We start from the raw sequence: 15,400 nt of genomic DNA, 5'->3' as shown, positions 1-15,400 counted from the left end.
TAAAAATAAATTTTAAGCTTTGAATATTTATGAAAAAACTAGACTATCCATTTTTATAGATTTTTAAACCTTATAAAAACTTAGAATTAGAAGATCTTGTTGGGGTTTTGTCTCAAAACTATTAGGTTAGAACCTTAAGGATATTTTTTTTTATGCAATTTTCACTAAAAAATGCTTAGCTGGCATTTCTTTTCTTTGCTTTCCCACTATGACGGAAACAAACATCCAACCATCATAGTGAGAGTGTCATGCTAGCACAAGTGAGCTCTTGTTACCTATCATTTTTCATGTGCAAATCCTTTCATACCCCGCCTCATATGAAAACATTCTCGCATAAAGGTTTGAGCTGGCAGGATTTTTTTATATTTTGTATAAATCGATGGAATATTATTCCAAGGCCTTTTACTTCCATGGGAATGAAACAAAAAACATATATAGGGATTTAGAAGGGATTCAGTCTCATGTGATAGGGCTTCTCCATTTAATCAACATTAATTTTGAACAAACCCAATCTATTTTGGGTCGAGACTCAGATTTGGTTTTGAAATTTATCATGATCCAACCCATATCTGACCATGCCTCATCGGGTCAAGGACCAAATAATCCCGGTCCGAGACAGAGTTTTTCTGGAAGACATTCGGGTCAGCTCCAAGTCCGACCCGTTCATAGCCCCAGGTTCCTAAACAGATCCAGCTGACGCGACAGCTGCGCACGAGCGACCACAAGCCATACACACGAGCCAACGTGGGGGGCACGTGCAAAGGACATTTTGGTAATCTCGAGACAAAGCTGACTCACACTTCACACATTCCTTCCTCGCTCTCGGGTCCGTGGAGCCCACCTCCTTTCATTCGCTGGAACCTCCTCACGATCCCACCAATGAACATCTCCGACTGAAATTAAAAGGATATTTTACTGTAGCAATCTCAGTCGTCCACGTGTCTCCTCTAATCGTACAACACTTCTGGATATCCACATCACCAGTGAGTGGGGACGCCGTCGCCGTGCACGTCGTTGCCCTGAACCACCCAAACCGTTGATTTTTATATTTTTATTTTTTTCGATATTTGTTATGAAAGATGGAAAATTTTCCCTGAAAATAAAAGATCTCCGTTGATATTTATATTTATACATTTTTTCGATATTTATTATGAAAGATGGAAAATTTTCGCTGAAAATAAAAGATCTCCGTATAAAATATAAGATTTTTGACCTAGATTTTTCTTGTTTTGAGAATTAAGTTTTTCCTCAAAAAAAAAGAAAAAGAATTAAGTAGGGTGTCAATAGGTCACGATTGACTGGGACCCGTCTGATTCCATACCGTATAGGGTCAGGGTTTGATGATAAACAAAAAGGTGCGACTGGAATGACGGAGGCAGGGGAAAAGGGTGGAGATTCCGGCGGGTTGGAGCTCCTGCTGCCGGAGACCGGAGACCGGCGGGAGGAATCGTGGCGGCTCAACTTCGATGGGTACCAGCGGGCGGAGCCCCCAGAGAAGCCTTCTCGTGGCCTCCATGATTGCCTCGGAGTCCTTGGTGAGGTTTTTTTGTCCTTCTCTTTTTGTTTCTTGAGTTTCCCTCTGTTTTTTCCCATTTTTTTCTGGCTATTTGTTTGTTATTTTGATTATTCAAGTGCATTAGTTAGCACCCACTTCATTTTTCCATTTTTTTGTTTCGTTACGTCCCCTTTTCTTCCATTTTTATTTACTTTTTTTTTTCATATTGGGCAGTGTTTATTTAGTATTACTGTTTCCTTTTTCTTTTTGTTAGGTAGATACCTCTTATTTTGGAGCATATGAATCATAAAATTGTGGTCTTGAAAGCATCATATTGCTGATTTTCCATTTTTTTATGCCATCCTTTTTATTTTCTATAAATTTCCTGGGGTTTTAGTTTGTATAACCACTGGTCTCTTTATCGGTTTGGCTTGTTTTGATTGCTGAAGCTTGGTGGTCGGATACAGTTGCTTACAGACAACCATTAAACTGTTGTTAGTATTTTTCTCTGATAGTCGGTTTACTACATCGAATTATTCATTTTCCACCATTTTCGTGATTATTGTGGTGTACACGGATGCTTTGCACGTTCCTTTAGTCATGACAGAAGTTTTGAGCTGTTAGTTTGATCGGTGTTTGGGTTACTTGATTTTTCGGTTTGCTTGGGAAGAGGATTGGACTGATATGAACTGAGTTTTATGGATTTGTCGAGTTTTGTGATGGTTATGTTAATGGAATTGATCATGAAAGGGGGTTCTGGTGAAGACCAAATGTTGTTGATGGCAATCTTGTGCTGCTATAACTAACATATAGGGACAGGTATCTGATTCTTGTGGAATGCGGTTTTGGTCGATGATTCTTCTTTTGTTTGTTGAATTAAAGCACAATGGATGTACAAGAAAGGTGGGCAGTTGATGCAGGTGATAGATTATGAAATTCTCCAGGAACTTATCAGCATTATCTTGCACAAACAGAACCTGTGTTTGCTGCTCTTGAAGCAATATTGAAGAGTTCAACCTTCTGACTGCACACTCATATCAGGTCATTCATATAAGGAGCTGAAATGATTTGGTTTCCTTTTTTTCCATTTATGGATCATTCCAAATTGTCTTTAGAAATAATGCATCAGACATGTCGATGATCACGGTTTAAACTTTCTGCCTTGATGTTGATTTGTGTGGTTCTTTGTGGAACAAAGTCATAATTTAATAATTGGCACAGGCACCACTACATGTATATTTTATAGAAAAAGAGAAAAAACATGAACTCATGAAGGTGTTTTTGCTTGAATACTTCCTGGGCTAACTTCTTGCTGAGATTATTTTTAAAATCAATGTATATCTAATTGACTGCAAGTAAGCATTTGAATCTTATTTAGTTGCACCTTCTGGACATTCTCTGTTTGGTTTTGCATTCCAGCTCCAGGTAGTGGGAATGTTGTGGCTGAGTACTACCAACAACAGGTGGAGATGTTGGAGGGCTTTACGGAAATGGACACATTGGCAGAGCGTGGTTTTCTTCCTGGAATGTCGAAGGTTTTCTATGTTCTTTACATACTTTGCTTGAAATCTTGGGATCGGTACGCCTTATTATAACATGGTGTCACTGTGGTAATATTCCAGGAAGAGCGTGAAAGGGTTGCTAGAAGTGAGAGAACTGCCATCAGGATATCAAATATTGCAAACATGGTTCTTTTTGCTGCAAAAGTTTATGCTTCAATAAGGAGTGGTTCATTGGCAATCATTGCATCTACTCTGGATTCTCTCCTAGATCTTTTGTCAGGTTTTATCCTGTGGTTTACTGCATTCTCAATGCAAACACCAAATCCCTATCAATATCCTATTGGGAAAAAACGTATGCAGCCACTGGTCAGTACCTTCCCTTATTCATTATGTTGTAGAGTACCAGGTGTCATTCACAAAATGCGTGTACATGTATGGTGGTGGTCATAATCATGCTTTTCTGTTTTGTTTAAACTTCTCAAAAAATGCTTCATGCAATTAGAATTGCGACAATAATGCTAGCATCATATTTTTATGTTCATTATGTTAATAGTTAAATATTAAATTGATGGGTGAGCATAATATTAGCTCCTAGAATTTACTGGATTTGATATTACCCTGTGTTTTTCTGAGAGGGAAGAAATGGATACTTGAAAATGGGTAAGCTTCATCCATTGATGAAGTAAGAATCTTCTCACTAATTTTATAATTCTCATTGTTTTAATGATTTGCAGGGTATCCTTGTCTTTGCTTCTGTGATGGCAACCTTGGGTTTGCAAATAATTTTAGAGTCTGTTCGCACACTCATATCTGATGTAAATCTCTCTCTCTCTCTCTCTCTCTCTCTCTCTCTCTCTCTCTCTCTCTCTCTCTCTGGTCAAATGTGCTAGCTGATTGTTAGGGTGTTTCTTTCTTAGCTGATGGATTTTGTGTTCAAATCATCTATTCCTACTTTTACCCTTTTGTTCATGACTTTATATTAACATGTGGTAATAAATTCTTCAGATATGCTACTCCTTGCCATACAATTGCATTTCAGTGCCTTTATTGGTTTAGGACAATGTTGAATACCATAGAATAAAGTACCTTAGTCCTTTATTACAACTGGCAGCCTTTTGTAGTTCGTTCAGTAAATTTAGGCATGCCAATCTTTTTAATCCATTATCTTCTAAAATTTCAACAATTATATAATTAATATCTAGCCCTCTTTCTGCTACACATTAATTAACAAACCATTGGTTAATGTGCCACTCTTATGCTTAACTGAGAGGTCCACAATCCTGTACCAATGTCAGCAAAAGCCAAAAGGATGATCACCCATGCCTATTTGGGAATGGTGTTATGAAATAAGGCACGGTGCATGGTGCTCGGGCAACCATAAGTATTTGTTCAGAGTCCATGTCAGAAAATTTTAGCAAAGTTTGTTTTGAACGGATCAGTTAATGTGATTAATCCAGTGCGAGGGATTGTTGTCTCTTGGAGTCTCAATTTACTTTTTTTGGCCACCAAGCCGTTTTGGGAGCTTTTCTTGTGCCAAGTGACTATTTTTTAGTGATTGTAACTGGTGTTGTAGCGTTTGCTTTTTCTCCACTTTCCAGCAATTCTTGCTTTACTTGAAATCTTCTGGTATTTCTGTTTCCTGAATTCTTTATCACCTCTATTATTTTTGCATTAGTCTTTTTGGTTGCTTTGGTTGAAAATTAGTTACTGTACATATGCAGTCATTATTGACTCATTGCGTGAATGCAGGAGGATGGGTTTTCTTTGACTAAGGAGCAGGAACTATGGGTGATTGGCATTATGATTTCTGTGACTGTAGTGAAGCTGCTACTTGCCATCTATTGCGGGTCATTCAAGAATGAGATTGTTAAAGCTTATGCGCAGGATCATTTTTTTGATGTCATAACCAATGTCATTGGTCTCATTGCTGCCCTGCTGGCTAATTCCATAGACGACTGGATCGATCCTGTTGGTGCTATTGTGGTAAGTTGGGAACGAGTGATATATGAGGTGGTGTTGGGGAGTCGCAAATGAGTTTGTATTTAGCCTCAAAAGATTTGTCATTTGTAACATCTTGAGCTGTTCTAACACAAAATTCCAGGTCGTTTTTTTTTCTTTTCACAGCCTTGGGCCAGCAAATGGAATCACATTACCTATGCTCATTCCGTCTATGGATGTGCTGGACCATGCTAGTTCATCTTAATCCCAGACTCCAGTTCATTTTTTCCATACCATCCTTTGATACTCCAGAGTATCACCTTCTTTGTCATGAAGATTTTGCATAAGGATTTTTTTTTCTTTTCCATAAGAATATTATTTGAAAGGAGTTAGTTTGATGAAAAGGCCATTTCTACAATTTGTTTTGGGAGGAATATATATAAAAGGCATGCGCGCATCCACACATGTGTGTGTGTAAATTATACTTGTAAAAGTGTGTGTGAATTATACTTGTAAAAGTGATCAGATCTTCAACAAGAGCAGATCATCAATTTGCTGACATCTTTGAACACACAAATTCAGGTGCCTCCTGCGATAACTAACTTTTGCCATTGTCATTCCTCATGCAGTTGGCATTATACACCATCCGAACGTGGTCGATGACGGTTCTTGAAAACGTAAACTCCTTGGTAGGCCGTTCTGCCACACCAGATTACCTGCAGAAGCTGACATACCTCTGCTGGAATCATCACAAAGCCATCAAGCATATTGACACTGTTCGTGCATATACATTCGGTTCACACTATTTTGTGGAGGTTGACATAGTCCTGCCTGCTGACATGCCTCTTCAGGAGGCCCATGACATAGGGGAGGCCCTGCAGGAGAAGTTAGAGCATCTTCCTGACATTGAAAGAGCTTTCGTGCATCTTGACTATGAGTATACACACAAGCCTGAGCATGCACATTCTCTTGTATAGGTTAAGAGAGCATGGTGTGGTCATGGGCGAAGCAGTATGCCCTGAGTATATGATCATCTCTTCTAGTTCCAGAGTTCATGGAAGCATATAATGGGAGCCTTCAGTGTCTTAAAGGCGTTCATTGAGTTACTTTGTTGATGTCAAAGTGATCGTTGATATGTTCTCTTTTTTTTCTGAAGAAGGGACACCAACTATGCAAACAGCCAAGAGGTCAAGGGAAAGATCGCCTTTGAGATTGAAGAAAGGGCTGTAACTGAAAGCACTAGGTGATAACTGTTATTAAGTTGTTATTATGCATGTATGTTTCCAAGCATTCCATACTGGCCCCTCTTTCAGATATCACTAGTGCATTATGAAGTCTGTAAAATTCAGCGAAATATTAGTTTCAGCATTGCAAAAGTTGATCTTCTAGTTGCTTTATGGAATTTGCTATGAATATATATGTCTGTCCTATGAAACCTAATGAATTCAGTGATCTCAGAAATGTTTAGTTCATGAATTTGATTTCATGTTATGTTACCAAAGTCTCCCTGTTTCATAAGTTGATTCGAGTATTTATTTGAGTATTTCATCAGATTTTATAATTTGCTTGCCCAGCATGACCTTGGAAGCCTATTCCATTGGTTTGAAAATTCTTTTTGTAAAATGACTATTTTCTCTACAGCAATGGCCAATGGTTCCACTTATCTTTTATGGATAAGTGGGTTCAAACATACAAAGCCATCAATTGGGTCATCCGATCCTACCACACCAATACTAAGAACTTCAAAAAGATGAATGAATTTGTTCCCCACAAAGTCATATCTCGCATTGTTGTCCCCTTTGAACTTTGGTTACAATGTGAGGCACATTACAGAGAGGCAGAACAGGCTAACCCAGTATTTGGTCTAAATTATGATCCAGGTTAGGTCGAGTAGGGTGACGCAGGTGTTAACTTGTCTGACTCAGTTGACTTGGTTTAGATGGAGACAGCAGTGCTTGGGCTTGTTGATTTGTGAACTGGAATTCAGCCCACGCAGAGCACTAGGCCAAACCTTTGCTTTCTCAATCTAACAAACTCAGAATATATGATGACTAAGGGATGGTCTTTTTTTGGGGGGTTTAGCTACATGGAGAAACCCAGAGCTTACTGGTAGCAGGTAGATCCTACTGCTAGCAGACTGATCATAGACCGACCTAAGGGGGGTAAACTCTGTGGCTAGGACCATCACCTCCTAGGCCTATGCTATGCATTGGCTTTTGCAAGGGGGTGCCACCTGCAGTAATCAAACCTTGACCACCCGGCTGATAGCCAAGTTCCAACCCCACTTGGGGCAACTAAGGGATGGTCTTTGATTCTAAATCTAAAAAATATCAGCGTTTTCTTCATGATATCTATAAAATAACGCTGATAATTATTTTGTCAGAGGTTGAAAAAAAAAAGAAAACACAAGGAACCCTCTCTACATTAAGTTTGAATTCAAGTGTTGCACTGTTGCAACTCCCCAAGGACAAGGGGTAAGCTCACAGAGTTTTACGTTGCCATGACAGTGATAGTAAGGATGGCAGGCAGAGCCAGCGCGACTAGGTCTTTGATACTGGGTGCGGTCTCTTGATGTAAATATAAAAAAGTGTTGCACTTCCTATTGGATAATCACTGAGTACGAAAATGAGCTCATGCAGTCACGCCAAGCTTTTCACTGTTTTTCTCTCTTTTATCCAATCTTCACCAACTTTCACTCACTATATGGGTAGGTAAAGTCAGTACTCTGAGCTTCACTAGTCACCACAATAAAACAGCCTTCCCTACTCCTGGGAAAGGAGATGAGCTGCTCCTTGGTTGGCTTGTGCTCGGCTCGTAAAAAGCTTGTTCAAACTCATAAAATAGGTTCAGCAGGGCGAATGCGAACAGGTGTTTGGCTTGGCTTGGCTTGGCTCATATGGGCTTATTATAAGTAGTATTAAAAAAAAAAAAAAAATATATATATATATATATATATATATATATATATATATATATATATATATATAGTTTAAATATAGTTTATATCATATAATATTCTATAAGATAAATAGTTGAAGCGTTTGACTTGTTAAGAATAGGTTTAGAGCTAAAAGCCTATTGATTCCGGCTTTGAAACACCGTATTTTATTTCTTTGAGAGAAAGTCCGATTGAGCTCCCCTCAATAGGTTTATAATCCAAACCCTATAATTTTAGCTTTAAAACAATGCACTTTTCTTTGAAAATGAGCCAGCTTGAACCCAGCTGGTTCAGCTCAAACTGGTCATGGGCTCGAGCTAGGTTCGACTCGTAAAAAAAAATGTGCCGAGCTTGAACACCTTATGTTGGTTACATTCGGTTTGTTTACCAGGACTAGCTCACCTCTTGGCGTTCTTAATAAAACCCAGTGTCGTTGTTCACAACAAACTTACTAGTTATTAGCTCACCTCTTGGTTCCACAACAACGTGCAACTAGAATCCAAGTCAAATGGTAAAAAAAAGCCAGACATAGTGCGGTTCTATTAGGGGTTGACTTGACACGAGACCCGACTTTCAAAGAGTTGGTCCACTTCTCGATCTGGACCTTTCTCAAAATACATGGTAGCAGTCCACACTACTCCAGATCTGGATGCTCCGATATTGGATGCACAGAAAACGGGTCAAGGTATTGGCTTTCCATGTGAAAAAATTGGTCAGGTTAGACCTGGTTCCGACCCTATTTATTTACCCAGTTTCAACTCTGATCCCACTAGACCCGAAATTATTCGTTCCGAATTTGATCAGAATTCGATTATACAGAATCTGGATCTGATAACATGAATCGGATCTAATTCAAAACTGGGTACGCCGTTCTGAATCTATTAGGTAGCATTGATGCTCCCAATTAATTTTCGTTAATTAATTTTAATTTCTCTCCGTTTATTTCCACGGAGATCTTTTGAAAAGAAAGATAAAAAACGTAAAAGTTTAAAGAAAAAAGGAAACGGAAAATGCACTTTGTACTTGTCAACACGATATCGAACCCATCCAACCCGACCCGATTATTATCGGACTGACCTAAACGAGACTCGACCCAAATTGTCAGCCCTAAATTTCCCTACAACCATCCTCTTATCCGCACCGTCCGCTCTGGTCCTAATCGACGGCTGAAAACGGCTTCCCAGGTTCGAGTTTAAGCTCCCCTACTCGTTCTCTCGCTTTTTCTTCCCCTCCCCGTCGTCGTCTCTGAGAGAGAGAGAGAGAAGCATGTCGGACGAGGAGCACCACTTCGAGTCGAAGGCCGACGCTGGAGCGTCGAAAACATACCCTCAGCAGGCTGGAACGATCCGCAAGAACGGATACATCGTCATCAAGAATCGCCCTTGCAAGGTCATCATCATTATCTTCTTCTTTTTCTTCTTCTCTCTCTCTCTGTATTCATCTTCTTTCTCTTAGATCGATCGACTATTTGGTTGTTTTCCCTCTTCGATTTGGGCATTAGATCGCTAGAGTTTCTTATTCTGCTCCTGTTTTACTGGGTTTGTCTTGAATCCCAAGGATAGGGAGCGTTTCTCGGTGATTCGATTATTGTTACTCTTAATATTGTTTTTCGGGTTACTCTGGTTTTAAAGAACGGTGGGCTCTTGGTTTCTGCTTTTGTGATTTTCAGTGTGCTCCTTTTTTCCTTTTTGAATTGGTTTGTTAAGTTTGGAAATTTGGCTCTCCTCGGAAAAAAAAAAGTTTCGGTTTTGCGATCCCTATATGTATTAGGATTTTGCTTTATCCCCCAAAAAGGGATTTTGCTTAGCAATATCCTGACTTATCCCAGTTTTCTGGAGAACCGGGTGCATCCATGGTGGGCATGACACAAGATCTACGCCTAAAAATTTGTTGGGGAGTATTGATTGCGTCCTGCGGCGGATGAACACAATAGGTATTTCGCCTTATTTGGTTTTTTTGCAATATTTTATTCGTTGGAAGTTTGCGATTCTAGATAATCGAGAGACGTGGTTTTGTGTCAGAAAAAAAGTTTTTCATTTCGGTTGGCGGGTCTAAAGTTCCAACAGGAAAACCAAGAATTAATTTTGCTACTTTTTTTTCCGATCTTCCCATTCTTTTCTGATTGGTTATTTTGTCCAATCTGACAATAACAAAGCATATAAATGGCTGATGTGGTGGTTTTTGTGTCTTGATCCATGTAAGATATTATCTAAGCTGAGATTTTACGAATCATGATTCTAGATATCTTATGGTTGTAAATCAACTATTACTTAGAAGATCTGCTTTGTCTGCATTCTTTTATTCTTCACATGTATGTATTCTGTTAGTCTCATAGGATTCCAAACAAGTCTTTAGATGCAATTGAAGTTTACCTGTTTTCTTAGGTTTGATGACCAGTTGGCTTGTTGCTTATGGAGCTAAGCCCCAAGTCTTGGTTTTGGTTTTTCTTAAATTTTTCTTTGACTTGACTGAGTCACGTAAAAGTTGAGCAAGAAGCGATGAATTAATTTGAAAACAAAATAGGAATTGAAAACGAGGCGATATTGGAATTTAATAAAAACTGAAATAAAAATGATTATTCTTAAATTTCATGTTTTTTTAGTCCAAAAATGATTTTTTTGTCAAATCTAAAAATGATGGTTACCAATTTAGAGAAAGCACATGAGAAGTGAATTAGAGGATGAAAAGAAGCGTGAGAGAAACATATAGGAAGCATGTATGAAGCATGTGAGAGGCGTAGGAGAAACATGGGAGAAGCAAGATTCCCCTCAAATTTTGAAAGCGAGGAATATCGCACTTCGAAAATGAGTTTTTGGTAAGCACACTTTTCCACCTGTCTATTAAGCTTCCAGTAACTCTGTTTTGAACACTTTTTGGGTACCAATCTCGACTAGACATGCAAAGCAGTTAAGCGATCGGAATAAGTTTGGTTTAATTCACTTGCAGACATGCACATGGTTCCTACTTAAGAAATTGATCGGCAATGTATTTTGCATGTTTGGTTTGGCATTGTTGCTGTAAAGTTATTCTTCATATTAGTAAGAGCATCCCATCTTCTCGGTGGTTTACATGGTTGCATTTTAGACAGGTCGTGGAAGTCTCAACCTCCAAGACTGGCAAGCATGGACATGCAAAATGTCACTTTGTGGGGATTGATATTTTCAATGGGAAAAAACTTGAAGATATTGTTCCCTCTTCACACAACTGTGATGTAAGTTTTTATTATTGCTTTTTTTTCTTTAATTTGTCTCTTTTTTATCTGTGTTGTCTTCTTTCATTGTATATTGTGTGACATTGATACGGGCTTTGACACTGCATTATTGTATGGTATCACAGGCTCCTCATGTTAATCGTACTGATTATCAGTTAATTGACATCTCTGAAGATGGTTTTGTGAGTTATTCTTCTCCTCTTCCATGCGCAATAAACCTAATGAACTGTGTGATTTTAATTGGATCATGTTTGATGATGATACATTGAATCTAACAGGTGAGTCTTTTGATGGAAAATGGAAACACTAAGGATGATCTTAGACTCCCAACTGATGAGGCCCTTCTTACCCAGGTTTGTCCATGATCTGTTTGTGTACTTGGTTTCTTGTAGAAAACATGATATCATTGGTGATAATCTGTCTTTCATTTGTGTACGTTTTGGTTTCTCTTTCCAGAGTTGGTATTCTCTGTTTTTATGTCGCTTACTAATCTTTTTGTTTTAAGATTTCCTTGGTTTCAATTGTGCAAGCTATATGTTGTCTTCTTTAATGGTACATCATGAGAAGCTATGAAGTAATTTATTTCATGATTATTATCTTTTATTATATGATCATGGATGGTTGATTTAAACTTGTTTATTCTGTCTTCTTTCACCTCATATCTCTGTTTTCTTGAAAGTTGCACTCGACGCTCATTGCCTTCTCTCATCCTGAATGTGACAGCCGAATCTTCCATTTAGTAGACGTAAATTTGGGTTTGGTCTGGTTCTATGAATGGCATACTGTCATGCTACTTTTGTATGTTCACGGGTATAGTCTTAAATAGAGTCATTTAAGTTACAAAATTTTGACAGTAATGACTGAAATTTTTCTTTTGTTAGTGGCAGAATGTTGTGTCTGTATGGTTGGCATTTAAGATTTGATTTTTTTCTTCTTTATTGTGACTGCTGTCATTAGTGTGCACTGAACAGCTTTTTGTGCTGCTTGCTACAGATCAAAGATGGATTTGGTGAAGGCAAGGACCTTGTGGTGACTGTGATGTCTGCCATGGGTGAGGAGCAAATCTGTGCTCTCAAGGACATTGGACCTAAGTAGGTGCTGTGCAGTTCTCTGTGTTTCAGCATTTAATTTTTATAATCAAGGATTTTTGTGGAGCCTTATATAATGCCCAAGTGTGAGACTGAGAAGAGACAAGATAGATGGTTATTTGTTGCGATAAGTCACAAGGGGTATGCTGCACAGTGACCAAACCAGTTGACGAAGATCCCTTCCCTTTGCTTCACTGGTTTATGCTTAGCCTGAACTTACCATTATATCATAGTTTATTCATAGCATAACTGTTTGACATTGATGTGCTTTACCAGAAAATCTGCCTCCCCCTTACATTCCAAGTGATTCTGGTTGATTTTGTGAATGGTACAAATAGATGCTTGAAACCATGACACTTATATGCTATGGTATTTTTTGCTTTCTCAGAGAAAGGCTTCTATTATCTGTTCTTATTGTTTTTGTGGTAATGGCTGCTGGTTGCTTGATTTTGGAGTACGGATGGCATTGCATCGAAAATATGCAATCTACTTTTGCCAGGCAAAGCTTGTTGCCAATTTGTTTGTTTGTTCTTCTGTCCTGGTGTTTAACTTTCAATGGTTCTCTGGGATTGATCAGTTTGCTGGGTTTTTTTTTGGTGTTTCTATTTTTTGGGGGCCTTTCTTCTCTTTCATTTTTGCAATTCTTGCAGCTTAAATCAAGTTGATGTTGTTTATTAGGGGTCTTCAGAAATTTTGGACTCCAAAAGGAAGCCTAGAAATGTGGAACCATAGCTTTTCCATTAACCGAGTACCACTTGGTTGTTGGCATTATGCATTATCATGCTTAGTTGATTTATTATTGCTGACTGCACTATGCTACTTTAGCAAGTCATCATCATAGCCTTATCCCAACTACATGGGTCTGTTTTGGGAGTCCTATCTCTCCATTCCTGTCTATCTAGAGTGACAATTTCAGTCACTTTACAATCCTTCATGTCACCTCTAACTGCCTCCTTCCAAGTCTTCAGTGGTCTTCCACTTTTCCTAGTTACTTCTGCTTGTACCATGTTAACCTTTCTCACCAGAGTTTTGAGAGGTTTTCATGCGACATGTTCAAACCATCTTAAATGGCTACTGTCTAAGGTCACTGTTTCTGAAAATAAATCTTAGAGAATTCTGTTTTATACTACCTTAGCAACTATGCTGCCATTATTCAGGGCTATTGTTTCTGGGAATGAGGTTGGCCATGCTCGGCCATGCTAGGGAAGAACCTTTGCCTAATGTCCTCTCCTGTTTATCTGTGGAGTGTGGACAATGATCTTATTTTCAATTGAACCAGTCTTTTGGATTGTGTTTCAATTTGAAGTCTGGAAGGAGAATTGGTAGATGTGCTCGACTTTGGAAGTAGTATACATTAATTAGTAATTTGACTCCAAGTCTGCAACATGCTTCAAATAAGCTATTTGTCTGATGTGCCATGGTTACTCTTGGTGAGATGGAGATGCCTTACCCTTTGAACATCAGGTTAGATGCTAAACCAATTCTTAAGTTAAAACTGTCTTTAAGAATGCTGCATTTTCTTCTCATATAGTCAGAGGCCAGAAGGTCGAGGTTGGAAGCCCTGCCGGATGTGTTTAGTTAGCCTTCTCACCAAATATCAACTTGGGTAGCGATAATTGAAGCATTTGACAATGACACTGTGCCTTCTTATGGTCAATATCATGATCTTCAAATGGTGCTTAATTGGTAATGGATTCCAATAGGACTCGACTTATTTGACGGTTTTGTGGACAATTGAGCATTAAAGAGGGCTGGGGAAAAAGCTGATCTTTTGGCAAAAGAAGATGCTTAAGAATGTCGCATGGAGAATATAGATAGTTGTCCAAGGCAAAAAGGAAATGAAATATCCCCATCTGACACAAAGCTAGTCTTTTGGGATTCCTGGAATCAGGTTCTGGGAGGCGTATTCTCTAGGAGGTGTATTGCGTGCAAAATTCTCCTCGCAAAAGAGAGAACAATACCACTTGATGGAATAAACCGTGGCTTCTTTTTTGAGGGCAAGGGATGGGGACGAGAATCGTTAGGGGCGAGAAGGTATTGATGAATAGTTGAAGGAAAACTTCCACGTTTGTTGGATATTACATCTCTTGAAGAATTCTTCTTGAAATCGATATCTGGTTGCTAATTTGTTCTTCTAGTTCTTGTTGTTGAATTTATCATTATCATGGTACTATTGCTATATTCTGTTAATCAGGGCACGTTTTTTTCTTTTGAAAGTCTAGCTGGGTTTAGGCGGACCCCTACTAGAACAACTGCCGCCCCATATGTTCGAGGGATTCGATCCTGGGCCTTCAGCTTGACACAAGACCCTGCTTACCACATTGGAAACCTCGCTATGTATTGGCCTCAGTATACAGTTAACATTTGCAAGCATGGACCTGCGCTTAGTCTCCAATGGCAAGAAGAGCCATGATCACGATTGTGGCCTCTTTTTATGGTTATCAGGGAGTCCGATTCCCCTTTCCTGGGGAAGACCCTGTTTGTGTTGCTGCAGTGGGGCCAGCAGAAACGCATGTGTTCTGGTGCATTTTCACAGAAACCCCCAGGTTTCTGTGGCACACAAACACACCCTAAACATAAGAATCCAACCTCTATCCTCACCGTGCTGGTGGATGTTCTGGTATTTGTAGAGCCTTGTTCTTCACTTATGAAATGCAAGTAGCCCATGAATAGGGGTGTCAATGGGTCGGATTTGGTTCAGATCCAGGCCTGATTTTAGATGATGGTATCAGACCGAGTCTAATAGTATCCACCATAAGAGAAACCATACCATGATCCTATAAAGATTACATAAACCATAAAATAATTTTTCTTTTATCATTTTTACATTGAAAATTACAGATCTTAGTTGGAACCCGGGTCAGGGTTGAGTCTGGTATGAAATTTTACAAACCATACCTGGCTACATATATTAATCGGGTCCTCCAGGTCCGATGCAGATTCTAATCGGACCTTCTTATTTATCACCAAACCTTGACCTTATAGGATACGGAGTCAAACCCAACCCCTTGACACCACTACCCATGATCAATGTTATCAGTATCAGTGTGTATCAGCCTGTATCGGCCTATACACATTTCGATACTGGTTCAAGGCCAATTCAGCTATTTATTAATAAATATAAAAATACAAAAAAATAGTTTTTAATATTATTTTTTAATTATTTTAATGGGTTTAACATGTGTCATGTTATGATTGACACAGTGATTTATTATTATTTTTGAGCCG

At 38.8% G+C, this 15,400-nt stretch overlaps 2 protein-coding genes across 2 annotated transcripts; both read left to right on the top strand.

Moving 5' to 3' along the window:
* Window positions 1–1,317: 1,317 nt before the first annotated feature.
* Window positions 1,318–6,431, top strand: LOC149812656 (metal tolerance protein 11-like). Its single transcript, XM_089991721.1, has 7 exons — window positions 1,318–1,535; window positions 2,915–3,030; window positions 3,118–3,363; window positions 3,732–3,812; window positions 4,747–4,980; window positions 5,565–5,872; window positions 6,095–6,431. Exons 1-7 carry the CDS (start codon window positions 1,367–1,369, stop codon window positions 6,180–6,182), a joined length of 1,242 nt encoding a protein of 413 aa, XP_089847847.1. The 5' UTR covers window positions 1,318–1,366; the 3' UTR covers window positions 6,183–6,431.
* A 2,649-nt stretch (window positions 6,432–9,080) lies between these two features.
* On the top strand, window positions 9,081–12,559 carry LOC149812655 (eukaryotic translation initiation factor 5A-like). The gene is made up of 5 exons (XM_089991722.1): window positions 9,081–9,262; window positions 10,962–11,084; window positions 11,210–11,266; window positions 11,363–11,437; window positions 12,078–12,559. Exons 1-5 carry the CDS (start codon window positions 9,140–9,142, stop codon window positions 12,177–12,179), a joined length of 480 nt encoding a protein of 159 aa, XP_089847848.1. The 5' UTR covers window positions 9,081–9,139; the 3' UTR covers window positions 12,180–12,559.
* Window positions 12,560–15,400: the final 2,841 nt, after the last annotated feature.

The sequence above is a fragment of the Nuphar pumila genome, chromosome 16 (genome assembly GCF_984573655.1).
Source record: "Nuphar pumila chromosome 16, dmNupPumi1.hap1.1, whole genome shotgun sequence".
Lineage (NCBI taxonomy): Eukaryota > Viridiplantae > Streptophyta > Magnoliopsida > Nymphaeales > Nymphaeaceae > Nuphar > Nuphar pumila.
The sequence above is the reverse complement of the archived record's forward strand: the minus strand, read 5'-3'. Positions and strand labels throughout refer to the sequence as shown.

Excerpts from the sequence above, each read along its gene's own strand:
- LOC149812656 (XM_089991721.1), top strand. The coding sequence starts at position 1,367 with ATGACGGAGGCAGGGGAAAAGGGTGGAGATTCCGGCGGGTTGGAGCTC. Across the intron at positions 1,536-2,914 it reads TGATTGCCTCGGAGTCCTTG|CTCCAGGTAGTGGGAATGTT; the intron begins GTGAGGTTTTTT and ends TTTGCATTCCAG. Across the intron at positions 5,873-6,094 it reads TTCGTGCATCTTGACTATGA|GGACACCAACTATGCAAACA; the intron begins GTATACACACAA and ends TTTCTGAAGAAG.
- LOC149812655 (XM_089991722.1), top strand. The coding sequence starts at position 9,140 with ATGTCGGACGAGGAGCACCACTTCGAGTCGAAGGCCGACGCTGGAGCG. Across the intron at positions 11,085-11,209 it reads CCTCTTCACACAACTGTGAT|GCTCCTCATGTTAATCGTAC; the intron begins GTAAGTTTTTAT and ends ATGGTATCACAG. Across the intron at positions 11,438-12,077 it reads ATGAGGCCCTTCTTACCCAG|ATCAAAGATGGATTTGGTGA; the intron begins GTTTGTCCATGA and ends TGCTTGCTACAG.